Source organism: Pseudocercospora fijiensis (genome assembly GCF_000340215.1).
Source record: "Pseudocercospora fijiensis CIRAD86 unplaced genomic scaffold MYCFIscaffold_7, whole genome shotgun sequence".
NCBI classification, from domain to species: domain Eukaryota; kingdom Fungi; phylum Ascomycota; class Dothideomycetes; order Mycosphaerellales; family Mycosphaerellaceae; genus Pseudocercospora; species Pseudocercospora fijiensis.
The window spans coordinates 728,915-744,554 of record NW_006921538.1 but is presented as its reverse complement, the minus strand read 5'-3'; the positions used below and the strand labels follow the sequence as shown (position 1 = coordinate 744,554).

The window sequence follows — 15,640 nt, the reverse complement described above, 5'->3', positions numbered from 1 at the left end:
GTCCTCCATATATCTCAATCTATTCCACCTAGCTCTCTGTAATTGCTTGATCGAGATCCAGTCACTCAGTCTGTGATTCGAAGAAACGGCCACGGGACTACAGCGGTCCCACCAGCATGACAAGGAGCCGTGGATGCGGCGCTTGGGTCACCCATGGGGCTTTGTATAAGCATCTGAGGAAAGCTGCATCTCTCATCACAGGGCCAAGAGGTTCGCTTGCTTTCATTCAAGCCTGAGATTGATCTGTGCAGCTTCAGCTCCAGTGTACCCAAATTTGTGGTCCAGTTCCGTCACGGCACCCAATAGTGCCTGGAAGGCATCTGGCCTCCGAAGTTGCTATCCCACCTTTGCCAAGTGGTGAGATTTTTCTTTGAAACGCTGACTCTGTTTAACTGAGCTCAAGGTAAGGTTGACCAGTGTCCAAGATGATGGCAGTTCTCCAGAGTAGTCCTGGCCTGGCCAATTCCATACTCCACTCTCAGCTTCTCCAGCGTTTCTCGAGCCTGGTCTTTATACTGATCTTTGGCGCTCACGCTACTCAGAACTACTTGTAGAGGCCAGACAATGCCGGCTGCCCCTGCTACGCCGTTTGGGGAGTCCAACATCAGCTCCTCCTCCTTGCCAACGCTGTAAAGATGCACCGGAATACAGAAGCAGATCCAATAGGCCATCACATCTATGGTTGTGATAGCCTTGCTGAGGATTCCATCAACATCGAGCTTCGCATAGTTGTAGCTCTCCCCTTGTCTGATCAGCTCGACCGCCATGCTGACGATGCATTCCAAGAGTAAAATACGTGCTGCTTGTAGATGAGTCCAGAATGTGGCAACTTGCATGTCGGAGAAGTATCCTGGTCTGCTTGGCCACAGCCCAGAGCGTATAGCGTGTTCGAGGTGCTGAGACCAAGCAATAGGAGCCAATCCACCAGTCCACGATACTAGTCTGGCATCCAGATCCAGAGCCTGCGTGAGCGTGGTGCAGACATCGAAATGAGCCGGCTGTGCGGTGGAGTGAAACTTGCGGAGAACGTCGCCCACATCAGAGCACAGGAGCGCTATTCGCTTCTCGCATTGACAGATGCCCGAGCAGTCCCAGAAAGAGTCGTCGTCTGAATCGCCTTGCAACGCTATGTCGTCGCGTGTATTGTGAAGCAGCAGGATAGGAAGCTCTGCCTTGGCGCTTCGGATCAACTCGAGAATTGCATCTGTGGGCTCGGAAGAGTCAGAGATTCGCAATCGCTGTTGTAAGAGTTTTTGCAGGCCCACAGAATGTGTTCTTGCTGTCGTTCCCGGGTCACCTTGCAGGATACAAGTGATCCTACAAAGGCCGACGGCAAAGAGCACGTCATCTTGCAGGTATTGTCCTTGGTCTCCTATCGCATTGTGGAGAGCTCTGAGAGCCATGCCATTCGCATTTCTCGCGGTCACAAAGAGGGACGCGTCTTTTCTCTGCTTCGCGAGCACAGAAAGCGATGCTGCTCCTACCAGCTTTCGTAGAGGGCTTTGTTCAGGCGATGAGCTATACACATCCGGAATGTACGAAAGCCATCCAATCGAAGTGACGATCTTGCTAAAGAAGTGGAACTCGGCGACATTCTCAAGACTTGGATGTAGAGTTTGTGGCAGATCAGGGGGCTCGACCAAGTCGTCTATCTTACCCGCGAACGCTGCTGGTGGTTTCTGATGCTCTCTTATTTTAGACTCCAAATCAGGTCTCGGGATAATCGTGATTTCCTGTGAAGGACTCGAAGCCGGAGTTGCGGGCTCATGTTTGCTCGTTGATCTTTTGGCAGCAGACTTGTCTGAGGGGTTTGCTACTTGGTGACGAAACATTGCGTCCGCCGTGGCCGCGACACCAGGGCAAGTCTCGCCTCTGCTCAGACATCTTTGACAAGCAGGGTAGGTCTGGTCGCACTGCACAACTGTATCAGCAATGTGTACGCTCGGGCAATGCATGATCAGGTAACCTTTTTCTTTCTCCGCCTGCAAGAAGCGCATCCACGGTACACGCCTCCATAGTTCGGCATATCACACGCATCATTTGGGGCTCAATATCTGAACAGGAATAGGCCAGGCTCCTTCGACAAGCATGTCCAACTTCTGGTCAGAGCCTCGAAGGATTGTTTCACGCGCGGAGGATCACGCCTGGATTGGCCGTGGGTCTTAAAGCATGACGCCTAGTACCAATTCATGCACAATGATGAAGACACAGATGTTCCCATCAGCCGAGGAAGCTTGTTGACTGCCGTCTATAGTGCACCAATGCAGGTACACCAGCGGGGTTGTGTTCGCCTGCTCGCTTTCCTGCTCTGTCTGTGAGGGAGTTTTTGCAGCGAGTGAGATGAAGTGCAGTGGCTCAATAGGTATGCCTTGGCGACCTTGCCCTTGCCCGGCTGAATGGATGGACGAAGTAGAAATCTGAATCAGATAAATGCGTGAATAAATGCCTATCAGATCCTCGGAATTGAGCCCGATCCCTGCCACACGTCAGCCACTTCTTGGCTCTCCACGACTGAGCTTCTAGAACTTCCTCCATCGCAACACTAGAGGCCTTTACTAACTATCCTACAATATTCAAGCATATGATTCCAATCAAACACCTGTATTTTGATTTGCGGGACTGAGAAAGTGTAAGTGCACTCATCCATAGTCGCCGGCTTTGCGGTGCAAGTTTTCAATGGTCAGGTCTACGCTGTCGCTACCTGGTAAACGTGCCTGGCACATATCAGGTCAACCAGTAACCTAATGGGTTCTGCACTCTATGGGCGATCATTCTATCTGAGGAATTGGCATTATAGCTCGTCTGCTATTACCAGCGCGAAAAGGGGCAGCCGACTCTAGTGCCGTTCGCTAGGGCATCGCGTGTTGTCTTCATTTGTTCAGCGCCTTTGTGTCGCAAAGAATCCGGCCCCAACTCTGAGATTACGTAGCCTTTCGGCTCGTAGCTATCACCATCGTCACCGGGTACTTTACTGCCGATCAGCCGTAACAACCAGGCTTTGTAACCCCATCTTGCAGCGAATGTTGGCTCGATGTACCAAGGCAACGATATAAATTGCTTGGCATTGATCCGTCCGTGGGTGTTCGGATGTTCACTCCACCATCGATCCCTGAGGAAGTATGGTCTCGGGAGGAAGAAGTGGCGGAGTACGAATTTTCGTACTGTGACGATCGTAGTAAAGGTCGCAATAGCCCACTCCGGAGGATCTGGGAACCTGGAAACCGTCAGTCGGAGCTCTGCAAGATTTCCAGGTAACTTACATCATGGCGCGACGTAGATGGGGCTGCAGCACAGCTGCTACAAATGAAAGGGCTACACCATGCAAGAATTTAGGGACGTTGAAAAGACCAATATCAATCGTGCCTTGCGCCACGACCTTGTTTGATTCTGCAGGTACCATTGCTTTGGCTTCGTATTCCACACTCCATTCTGCTAGGTCGTCGATAAATTGCAATCCATCCGCCCATCCGGTTTCGTAAGATTTTAAAGAATTAAATGGTATTTCCATGGCGTCGCCCATGTAGCGCCAATATGTGCCTATTGCGCATCGCTCGACGTCGTTGACTTGTCGCCATTCGAACTGCTTTGTCCAGCGAATTGGCTCGAGAGCAAAAAGGCTCAAAGTGTAGAGCATGTCGTCGTCGCTGATCTTGCCCGATTTGCGATATAGGCCGTGCAGGTAGTTCATGCGCGCAATTCCGTCCATGGCTCGAGGATCCAAAGGGTGGTGAAGCACGACTTCTGTAAGGATGACTCCCGTATCTGCAGCTCGTTTCGATGCTGTCTTTCCATTTGAGAGTTGACCGGTTGCGACCAATAGTTTTGATATTGATGGAATTCCATAAGTCTGTCCTTGTCAGAAGTGGTTCCACAGTCAAGAGTACGATCGTAGTATACCTTGAAGAGCGCGAAGAATACGGAGACGGAGAAAATAGTTGGGAATTCGAGTTCCGGGAGTCTGAGTTGGATCCGGAATGCATCGTCCAAAGTCATGGTGCCCAAGGAAGCTCGAGTTGGGTACTTGCGTTGCACTTCATGGCTACGTCGATATCGTAGGCTGTGGACCAGAGCCAAGTACAGCACCAAAGCTGGCACGAGGCAGAAAGACGAAGTCGGGATGGAGGCTGACATGTTGCGGAGCTTTCTGGTGGGTATGCGTGCCCTCTAGATGCAAGTCTAAGCGCTTGTAGGATAGGTAAGTAAGGTACAGGACCGGCCTCTCTGCAACCAGAAATACTTGGAGTCCACGAATCGAATGCGGGGCAGGGGAAAAACGACGTTGACTTCCTGCACGTGCGGCACAGCTCGACTGCGCCTTCGCGCTTAGGTACCTAGAACATCACACATCGCCATCAGCTCTGCGAATAACAATGGTTTCGATCCCTCCAAGAAATCTGCCGCAGGCACTGAAACTGCATGATACAAGATAGGCGCTGGCGTAGCCCTTGCAACTCGACCCTCATGCCTAGCCTGCTCCATATCCCTTCCCGTCGAGGGGCGGAGGAAGGACTTTCTCTGCAAGGCTGACCAGTCACAGAAGCCACTCGCCCACCATCGGCGTCTCTGCCATCTTTAGGAGTATTGTGCCGTCTCGAGCCGCAATGCCCCAAGGCTTTGGCGACTGAAGTCACACATAGATAGCACCCTCCCTCAGACATCTCGAGTCAAGTACAATGACTTCAACACCAAGATGACCGGTAACCTCCTAGCACCGAATGCGACATTTATCGACCCGCACAATGTCCGGCTAGGATGGACGTCTGCGCCCAATCAACGCGGCACCATCGATATTCTCTGGAGTTGTCTGTCCGCCCTGCTCCTTGCACTATGGACGATGCTGCATTTGAACGTCCCTGCTGAGACTGACACCTGGATGACCGTCTTCTGGCGAAAATTGCGATGGCTCATTCTGGGAGTACTTGCCCCAGAGCTCCCGATGCTCTTTGCATGTGCCCAATATGCATCTGCGAAGAGATCTGTTGCTGATTTCGCAAAGCTTGGCTATACTACAAAGCAATGGTCGCTCTGCCACGGCTTCTGTGCGGATAGCGGTGGCTACGTCCTCCAGCCTCTATACTCGCAATCCTTTCCAATAACCGCCAAGCAGCTCCACTATCTGGTTCAGCATGGCTATGTATCAATCCCGAAGACCACGAGGCGAGAGATTTGGGACAAAAGTAAAGCGGATAGCGTTGGCAAACTCTTGACTTTCCTCCAGTGTGGATGGCTGGTGGTGCAATCGATCGGTCGTGCAATCACGCACCTCCCTATCACGCCGTTTGAACTGTCTACATTGGCACTCACCTGCTCAGCTCTATGTACATTGGGGTTTTGGTGGAATAAACCTCTCGATGTACGCACGCCTATTGTGCTACACACAAACTCAACCATCGCCGACATTCTTTGCGGAGCCGGCGAAGCGGCTAAGGACCCCTTTATGGACACACCACTGGACTTCGTTGAAGGCCGTATATACATGTCAAGCAAATGGAGCAGGCATGTTCTACGATGGATACTTCAAGCTGGCCTTCAAAAACGGCCGCTGGACCGCATACCGGACGATCGGGATATACAAGCCAATCTCAAACAGCACGCTGTTCTAGCAATCGGAACTGCTGCTTTCGCGAGTATCCATCTATGTGGCTGGACATTCGAGTTTGCAGTGAGATGGGAACAGATACTCTAGCGCTCTAGCTGCATATCTGTTTGGTTGTTACTATGTATCTATAGCTGCTCGGAGATGGCAGTCTACTACAAGGAGACTTGATGTAACTGATGTATTAGAAGAAGGACTAATCTATGTAGAAGTCCGAAGATAGAGTGCAGCAGTTGCAGCCTTAGGCATTAGGTACGTAATGGACCCTAATACCTAGGCATACACTCCAAGTCACCCCCTTAGCACGTACATATCGCTATAAAACAAACAACTTAATAGCCATTCTGTTAGCAAGGCAAACAAGGGGTATTAGGTAAGCAGAAACAGGTAAACAAACTAGACTACTCTTAGGTTATATAGATAAAGCAAACAAAGGCCCTTTCCTCTTAGTACTTAGCAGCTAGCTTTGTAGCGCTCTTAATAGCGGCCTTGCAATCTACTAGGTTTAGTTATTTAATAAAGCGGCCGTGCTTAATCTTATTAAGCGGCTTAGTAAAGCTATCGGCTATCTAATTATATATGCTAACCTATTAGACGACAATAGTACTATTAGTAATCTTCTCTCGAATATAGTAAACACGAGCATCTATATGCTTCGTACGGCTATTAATACTAGTAGACTTAGTAATAGCAATAGCGGACTAATTGTCCTCGTAGAGCGTAACTAGAAGAATATAGCCCTTATAGCTAATTTCCTTTAATAAACGAGCTAAGGCAACTACTTCCTTAGCCCCTATAGTGAGTTGAATATACTTAGCTTTAGTTAATAATAGTATAACGAGTATCTAGCGGCCGGACTTATACAATAGAGGTCCGCCTATAATAGTAAAGTAGAAGCCGCCTATAGAGCGGCGGATAACTAAATCGTCGGCCTATAAAGCATTACAGTATCTAGCAAAATTGAGCTTATTATTCTATATGCCTTAAAAGCGTATACTACGACTAAGGGTACTAACTAGGTACTTAATTAGCTAAAGGAGCGCGGCATAATGCTCTTTAGTAGGGTTAGAGATAAATCGTAATAATAGGCCTATAGTATAGCAAGCATTAGGTCGTATAATTATAGCTAGCTATAGTGCCTTACTAACACCTTCTTAATACTAAGTCTTAAAGGCGGCACTAGCTATATAGCCCTTAGGTGCGCGTTAAATAGACGTCTTAATATAGCGAGGTGCTATTAGAGTAGCTAGACCGATACGGCCACGTATACTATACTTCTCGCAGAGCCTATTTAAGTAGGCGTCCTAAACGACGTAGATAGTGCGCTTATTACGGTCGCGGATAATGCGCATACCGAGATAGTAGTAAAGGTCGCCTAGCTCTCGCATATTAAAACGGTCCTTTAGCAACTAAGCTACTGCCTCTAGTGCTAATAGAGTATAGGCGATAATAATTATATTATCTACGTAGATAACAATAATAGAGCCGCTAACAACGTACTTAAATACACAGACGTCGGACATTATTAGAATAAAGTCTAGGCTCTTTAAGTACTTCCGAAGCTCTTTATACTATAGCATTAGTAACTGCTTTAGACTATACAGTGCCTTTAGTAATAGGCAAACTATGCCCTTGCTACTACGGTCTTTAAAGCCGTATAGCTGTTCAACGTAGATCTTGTGCTTGTTACTAATAAGTACGTTAAGGAAGGCAGTTAGAATGTCGTACTACTTAGCTTCTAGGTCGTAATAAGCGATTAGGCCGAATAGGGCCCGCAGCGTAGATAGCTTAGCGACAGCCGCATAGGTCTCGTCGTAATCCTAGCCTTCAACCTACGTAAAGCTACGAACAACCTAACGAGCCTTAAACCGGCTTATATTTCTATTAGCGTCTCGCTTGATAGTAAAGACCTAACGACTACGAACAACCTTCCTGCCTTCTAGCACCTCTAACCGAGATATATAAACCTATATATAGTTGTTAATTAGTAACTTGTATTTAGCCTCGCAAGCTTCCTTCTACTATAGCTAATATAGCGACTAAGATGCTTCCTTGTAACTCTTCGGAATAGGGATGGTTTCTTTAGGCTTGTCGGACTGCTTAGCAATGTAGCAGGAGGCTATAAAGCCCTTAATATAGGCTATCGGCATATTAGCTATTATACGTCGAGTTAACCGCTTAATACTACAATCGGCTAGATAGCTACGTAACAGCTTACGAGCGCTCTTGTTGCTTCGTATCTTGCGTATAGAACGACTACTAACGTTGTCTAGTCGCTTAAACTTAGGCAGCTAGCTAGGCTCGCCCTTCTTAGCGTTTGGATTATATACTAGCTCTTCCTCGGCTAACTAAAAGCTATCTTCATTACTTAAAGCTAGTAGTTGAACGTCTAGTAGGTCATCGTCGAGTAGCAACGGACTAGCGACCTTATTAGTTACCTCTATATCTTAAGCAGGCTCGTCCGGAGGCTCTTCTTACTAGGCTAGAAGCTGCTAGACTACACTAGCGGCTTCCTATAGCGACGGTGCCTCGTTACTTATAGAATTAAATAGAGCCGGCATAATAGACTCGAGTGTAACAAACTCGTTCTTAGCTAGGTTATTAGGATTAGCGTATAGTATTATGCCCTCTAGAAGCGACAACTCCCCTAACTTAATAAACTTGATATCCTTAGAAGCAATAACCTTATACTAGTTAGGAAGATAAATTATATATTTTCCTAAGTCTACTAAGCCCTTAGTATAGCCAACTAGTTTGCTAATAAGACCTCTGCTATCTATCTTCTTTCTACGAGCAACTTCGTAATCGTATGCAATAGCAGTATAGCTATAGGCACGAAGATGTTAAAGGCGTAGCTGCTTCCGAGACTAATTAAGCTCCCTAGCTATAATAGCATAGGGGCTAAGACCTTCCAAGGTTCTAGGAGTAATATTAAGGACCTGTATAGCAGTAGTAACTGTATATAGCTATAGGGCCTTTAGCAAATTAGCGTAGAGCATTATCTTCCGAGCTGTCGTATATACAATATAATTGCTAACCTTAGCAAGTCCGTTCTAAGTAGAAGAATAAGGCGCTATAACCTGTAGTACAATGCCTTGATTACGAGCCTAGCTTAATAGCTAGTTTCCGCTGTATTTACCCCCTCTATCGAGGCGGTAGATTAGGATCGAACAGCTGGTTTGTGTACGGACGTGTATACGGTAGTCCTTAATTGCTGCTGCAGCCCCTAACTTTAGTAAGCTAGCATATTCGTATCGATAGGCTAATTTAGCGCATATAAACAACGTAAAGTAGCGTTCTTGCAGTAGACTAGGGTTAGTAATAGTAACCACATCCATACAGACAATATAGTAAATAGTAGATAGTCGCAGTCGTAGCAGTCGGTTGTATTCCTTATGTAACGTTGCTATACGACAAGCGATACAGTTTCGGAAGTCGGTCTTGTTTCTAGTAATAACAATCTGACCCTTAGCTTCTATTCGTAACAGCTTGCGGTAATAGATATAGCTATATCGTAGATACCACTCTTCTATCGTACCTGTCGGTACCCCCTTCTTCGATAGAAGAGCAACAACCTGACCCTTAGGACTAGAGGTAGGCGTATGCAAATAGGGGAGACTATTCTTTCGGTATATCTAAGCAACAGTAACCTCAGAGCCGTTAACAACAGTAAATAGTACTCGCTTATTATTCCGATAGAAACAGCCCTTGTCGGTAAGCTTCTTAGTAGACAGAAGGTTAGCTACTAGACCTAGAACATATAGTGTATTAGATAGCTTTATGCTACTTATACTACGCTTATTAACAACCTTAGTCTAAGCTATGCTAACTATCGTAGCGTGCTTCGTATTGCTACTAAACCGGATAGGAATATAATGGCCTTTATATTTAATAAGTAATAAAGGGTCGTTAACTATATATATACTAGTACCTAAGTCGACAACCTAATTAGTAGTACGAGTGCTAGCAGTGAGAGCCGTAGAAACCTAGTCGCTAACAGTAACTATAGTGTTTATAGTAAAGGCGTAATTGTAGCTTAGGTCTAATAACACCCCCGGGGTAGCATTAGCCGCATATAGGCCCTAGGTACTATTCTAACTAGATAGCGGCTGTTGTTGCTGCGCAGTTAGTCTACGCTGCTACTATTACTGCTTCTTAGCCTTCTGCTTCTCGCGACGAAGACGGTCTTCCTCCTTTAGGTAAGAGTACTTAGTGTAGTAGCGGTTAGAAGGGTATAACCCCTAACAATAGGCGCACTTCTTACGGTTAGACTAATAACTATTCTAGTTGCTTCCACCGCGGCTACGACTATTGTTACTATTTCCGCGGCTACTACGACCGCTACGGTTCGAGTTACCTCGACCGCTATTATTATTGCTATTGCTACCTTGCTGTTATAGTTAGCGCTAAAGACCAAAGAAGCTATTATATTAGGCCTAGTTCAATTGAGCTATATTCTTATTAAGCAACGCGCTAATAATGTTGTTAAGGGTGTTGTTATTAATAGTATATTCTAAGGCGCGTATCTACTTACGGCGTATCTGTACGAATGCCTCGTAGAATAGTGCGATCTGTATAATAAACATATAGACAGCCTAATATTAGCTAATAGCCAATTTAGTATCCTTTAAGGCACTAAGCTTCTTCTTATACTTATTATAGAACTTCTTAATGTCCTTACTATTATACCGAAGGGTGATATATTCCTAGTAGAGCATGAATTTAGTAGACCTACCTTTACTAGTATATTTCTTCTTAAGGAAGTCCTATACTTCCTAGGATATAGACAGACTAAGCAGTAATTGTTGAATATTACTAATATAATTAGCAAAGATCTAGGTACGCGCTGTTTGATCTTTAGAGTCCTATTTATCTTAGCGGTCTTCAAACTCCTTAGAAGACTTACTAGAGGCCTTAGAAAGGGGTCGCTAGCGGGTGCCTTACATATAGCGCTAGACCGATATACCTTTAAGGGCGCCTTTAGCGGCATAGGCCTATACTGGATAATTCTCCTTATTCTTTAGCTTAGGGATGTTGCTTATATAAGCGTTAGTAGTTGTAGAGGGAGCTATTACGGATAGCGACGGCGATAATATAGAAAGAGACTATTAACTTATCCCGAGGGTATAACGAGGCCGCCGACAGGCGCGCCCGTATTGTACTAGTATAGCGGACAGCTAACACTAATATTAGAAACCGGTATAGCGGACAGCTAATACTAACAGTAGCCGACTCGAGTCTAGTACCTACTAGAACACTCGAGGGCGGCGAGGGCGGCGACGATATTAGTATCGGCGCAATTTTTAGTAACGAGCGCTATCTACGCAGCAATCGGATTAACTATTAGAAAACGTATAGAATGCGTTGGAAACGTAGGGGGCTTATAACTACTTAATGTAACTAATATATTAGAAGAAGGACTAATCTATATAGAAGTCCGAAGATAGAGTGTAGCAGTTGCAGCCTTAGGCATTAGGCACGTAATAGACCCTAACACCTAGGCATACACTCTAAGTAGGAGAACTATTCCTTACCTAGGCTCGAATCTAGCAAGGCTTACAAGATGCGCTAGCCTTATTGCCTTATGTTCTTTATACCTGCTAGTTTGTACTTAATAGCTCGCATTAACCTCTTAGTTATTGCATTTAGTAGTATAGCCTCTCTACCGAGCGGTGCGTACTAGATAGTGCAATAGACCTAAGTATTTCCTTATCTGTAGCTAGCCGAGCGATTAGGGGTGCTTAACTAATGTTTTTCGGAATGATTTTAAGAATTCACATCCTACTATTCTACGACCCGATATAAGCCGTAGAAATTTGGATTAGATAAATGGAATGCTAATCAGATCCTCGGGATTGCCCGATCCCTATCCTAGCTAGCTCCTCCTCTATACCCTAATACTAGAGGCCTTTATTATCTTACAATGTTCAAGCATGTGATTCTAACTAGGCACCTGTATTTTGAAATGCGGGCAGAGCATCGAGCACGACTCGACTATGTTACCGTAATCCGCTAAGCCTACGAAGGATTCTAAGGCATTAACTTTCACCTCTTATAACTAGGCAGTAATAATGCGTACTCTAGCGCTTGCCGGTTGTAACTACTATTATTGCAATAGCTAATTTTTACAAGATACTTTTAAGGGTATTCGAGCGATTATAAACTATCGTATAGCTTTATAAGAAAGTCTTAGGTAGTAATATTCGCTTCTTAACGTAATAAACTCGGTTAACCGTAGAATGTTAGAGCTAAAGAGGCTACACGTAACTAGTATATAATTAGGCCGAGTAAAGCTAGGGTCTTAGTGCCTTAGGCAGGGCTTAGCGCTTAGCGTTAGGCTAACTAGCCTACCTTCCTCCTTCTCCTTCTAGTTCTCTATCGAATACTACTTATACCTACTACTACCCTATCTACCTACTAATATAACCCTTCTTATATAGTATTCGATCTACCCTTTAAGGGTAGTAGCTAGATAGTCCTTATTTCAAGCTTTTAGCGGTATAGCTACGAAAACTATCGATTTAACTATATTATACTCGAAGAACGGGACCTATATATGCTATTCTATTAAAACAACCGTACTAATTATTAAGCAAGGCCTTCTATACGGCCTATTATACTAAATTAATCGCACTAAGCCGATATCTACTAATTCCGCTATATCCGTATCTTAGGGGCCTATAATATATTATCGGTATTACCCCTTATTATAATAGCCGGCTTATTACGAAGCAACAACAACCGCGGCGCCGCTAGTAGCGCTAGCAATAACAACGCTAGTAGCATAGTTCCTACTAAAGTGCCTACTAAAGAGCCTACTAGAGGGCCTACTAAAGAAGAACCTATAATTCTAGGTAATAATCTAGAATTGCCTATTAACGACATTCTTAACAATATTGTTAATCGACGATATAGCTAACTAGCCTTTAGCCCTTAACTATTAGGGAGACTTTAAGAAGCTACTTAAAACAGGCTTACTGCCCTACGCTAAGAGTAATAGCTAAAGGACGACCTCCTCGAACTTCGCCGCCTTTAGGAAGCCCCGACAACTAAACTAGTAGTAGGGCCTTCCTTACTACTAGTCTAAAAGAAGGATGCTAAGCTTAAGGACTGTACTATATTTAACGGCTCTAGTCGCAAGCAATACAACGACTATATTCGTAACTATAAGCTTAACTAGCGTAATGCACTAAGAGCGCTACTAGACGACTATTCCTTAGTTATATACGCTATACAGTATATTAATAGCGACCTAAAGCGTATATAGGATAACTATTTCGACTCCCTCGACGACTAGACCGCTGTTTAGTAGCAGACCTATAAAACTATTATACTAGATACCCTTAGAAACCCTATACTAAGGCAACAATATACTTAGGACCTATATCTTCGAGCTAAATAGAAGACTAATTAATCGGCTCGCTTATTCGAGGCCTATTTAAAGACCCTCGAGGATAACCTTCCGGCTAAGACTAATTCTATATAGATCTCGGAAATACGCCCTAAGCTTAGGTAGGAGCTTATTCTCGAATTAGACCGCCGTCGCGTATTCGAATAGGCTAATCTAATACGTATTTAATTCATAGTCGAAGTAGAAACAGCTAAACGAGCTGTTTAGCTTTAACAACGACTAGAATCGAGGATCCGACTAGCTAGTACTAACCGCGGTAACCGTAGTATCCGCGGAGGAAACTAAGGTTCTTACTAAGATAACAATGCTAATAATAGGAATAGTAACGACCGTAGAAGAGGCCGTAGCCGGCGGCTATATAGAGGAGGCCGCGATAGGGGTCGTAGAAGGGGCTCGTATCCTTATAATACTAACCGCTCGGCTAATAATAGCAATAATAGCTACGGCAACCTACTAACTAGATTAAAGTGCTTTAACTATAATAGTACTAGCTATCTCCTAGGCTAATGCGACAAACCTAGGGATTAGGCCCGGATTAACCGTACTTCCGCTAAGTATAAGAAACACCTTTTAGTAGCTAACGCTACCCCTATAGGCTAACCTTCGAAAAAAGAATAAGCGCCGTACTAACTATTAGCCTTATGCGGCGTAAGACTATCGATATTATACTAGCTATTATACGTACCTGTCTTATATAGGACACGTATAGCAATAATTATAGAACTAAGGTTATGCTAGACCTAGGGAATTTAGCTAGTACCCTTATTAGCTATCGCCTAGCTAAACAATTAGATCTTCGACAATTGCCTAGGGCTGACCTACTAACCCTTGCTTAGTTTAATAACGCTCGGCACTTAACCTATAAGGCCTACTATGTTCCTATAGTTCTAAAGGACGACCTCGGAAATAAACGCCTACTAGACTTTACTACCTACATAGTAGATATAGACAACCTATATAGAGGAGCTACTATTGTTATTAGCAACCCTGTTCTTAAGTACTACGCCGTAGCTATAGACCTAGGCAGCTAATAGTAGCGATTTAGGATCGCTAGGAAAGAGGATATTAAATATATTAATGCTAGCGAGTGCCCTAACGATATTAGGGTCCTGTTTATTAGCAACCTATGTTAGGACTAAAGAGGTTATACGTAATTAGTATATAACTAGGCCGAGTGAACCTAGAGTCTTAGTGCCTTAGGCAGGGCTTAGCGCTTAGCGTTAGGCTAACTAGCCTGCCTTCCTCCCTCTTTTTTTAGATCTCTATCGAATACTATACTAATTTACTACTACCCTATCTACCTGCTAATATAACCCTTCTTATATAGTATTCGATCTACCCTTTAAGGGTAGTAGCTAGATAGTCCTTATTTCAAGCTTTTAGCGGTATAGCTACGAAAACTATCGATTTAACTATATTGCGCCTAAAGAACGGGACCTACACGTACTATTCTATTAAAACAACCGTACTAATTATTAAGCAAGGCCTTCTATACGGCCTATTACACCGAGTTAATTATACTAGACCGATATCTACTAATTCCGCTATATCCGTATCTTAGGGGCCTATAATATATTATTAGTATTACCCCTTATAATAGCCGGCTTATTACGAAGCAATAACAACCGCGGCGCCGCTAGTAGCGCTAGCAATAACAACGCTAGTAGCACAGTTCCCGCTAAAGTAGCTACTAAAGTGCCTCCTACTAAAGAGCCTACTAGAGGGCCTGCTAAAGAAGAACCTATAATTCTAGGTAATAATCTAGAATTGCCTGTTAACGATATTCTTAATAACATTGTCAATCGACGATATAGCTAACTAGCCTTTAGCCCTCAACTATTAGGGAGACTTTAAGAAGCTACTTAAAACAGGCTTACTACCCTACGTTAAGAATAATAGCTAAAGGATAACCTCCTCGAGCTCCGTCGCCTTTAGGAAGCCCTAATAACTACTACTAAACTAATAGTAGGACCTTCTTTACTACCTATCTAAAAGAAAGATGCTAAACTTAAGGACTGTACCGTATTTAATAGCTCTAGTCGAAAGCAGTACAACGACTACATTCGTAACTATAAACTTAACTAGCGCAATGTACTAAGAGCGCTACTAGATAACTATTCCTTAGTTGTCTACGCTATATAGTACATTAATAGCGACCTAAAGCGTATATAGGATAACTATTTCGACTCCCTTAACGATTAGACCGCTGTTTAGTAGCAGACCTATAAAACTATTATACTAGATACCCTTAGAAACCCTATACTAAGGCAACAACATACTTAGGACCTGTATCTTCGAGCTAAATAAAAGACTAATTAATCGGCCCGCTTATTTAAGGCCTATTTAAAGACCCTCGAGGATAACCTTCTAGCTAAGACTAATTCTATATAGATTTCCGAGATACGCCTAAAACTTAGATAGCTGTTTAACTCTAATAAAGACTAGAATCGAGGATCCGACTAACTAGTACTAACCGTAGCAACTATAGTAGCCGCGGAGGAAACTAAGGTTCCTACTAGGACAATAATACTAACAATAGGAACAGTAACGACCGTAGAAGAGGCCGTAGCCGACGGCTATATAGAGGAGGCCGTAATAGAGGCCGTAGAAGGGGCTCGTATCCCTATAGTACT

General features: G+C 44.2%; 3 protein-coding genes across 3 annotated transcripts; 1 reads left to right on the top strand and 2 right to left on the bottom strand.

The window, feature by feature from the left end:
• Positions 1–398: 398 nt before the first annotated feature.
• On the bottom strand, positions 399–1,955 carry MYCFIDRAFT_77762 (uncharacterized protein; the record flags this gene model as incomplete). The annotated part of the gene is made up of 1 exon (XM_007930701.1): positions 399–1,955. One exon carries the CDS (start codon positions 1,953–1,955, stop codon positions 399–401), a length of 1,557 nt encoding a protein of 518 aa, XP_007928892.1.
• Positions 1,956–2,660: 705 nt separating this feature from the next.
• MYCFIDRAFT_166377 (uncharacterized protein) lies at positions 2,661–4,117 on the bottom strand. Its single transcript, XM_007930861.1, has 3 exons — positions 3,898–4,117; positions 3,261–3,847; positions 2,661–3,214 (listed from the first exon to the last, which is right to left on the bottom strand). The coding sequence occupies exons 1-3, from the start codon at positions 3,991–3,993 to the stop codon at positions 2,809–2,811; spliced, it is 1,089 nt and encodes a 362-aa protein (XP_007929052.1). The 5' UTR covers positions 3,994–4,117; the 3' UTR covers positions 2,661–2,808.
• Positions 4,118–4,685: 568 nt separating this feature from the next.
• On the top strand, positions 4,686–5,873 carry MYCFIDRAFT_211918 (uncharacterized protein). The gene has a single exon (XM_007930860.1). It carries the CDS (start codon positions 4,691–4,693, stop codon positions 5,684–5,686), a length of 996 nt encoding a protein of 331 aa, XP_007929051.1. The 5' UTR covers positions 4,686–4,690; the 3' UTR covers positions 5,687–5,873.
• Positions 5,874–15,640: the final 9,767 nt, after the last annotated feature.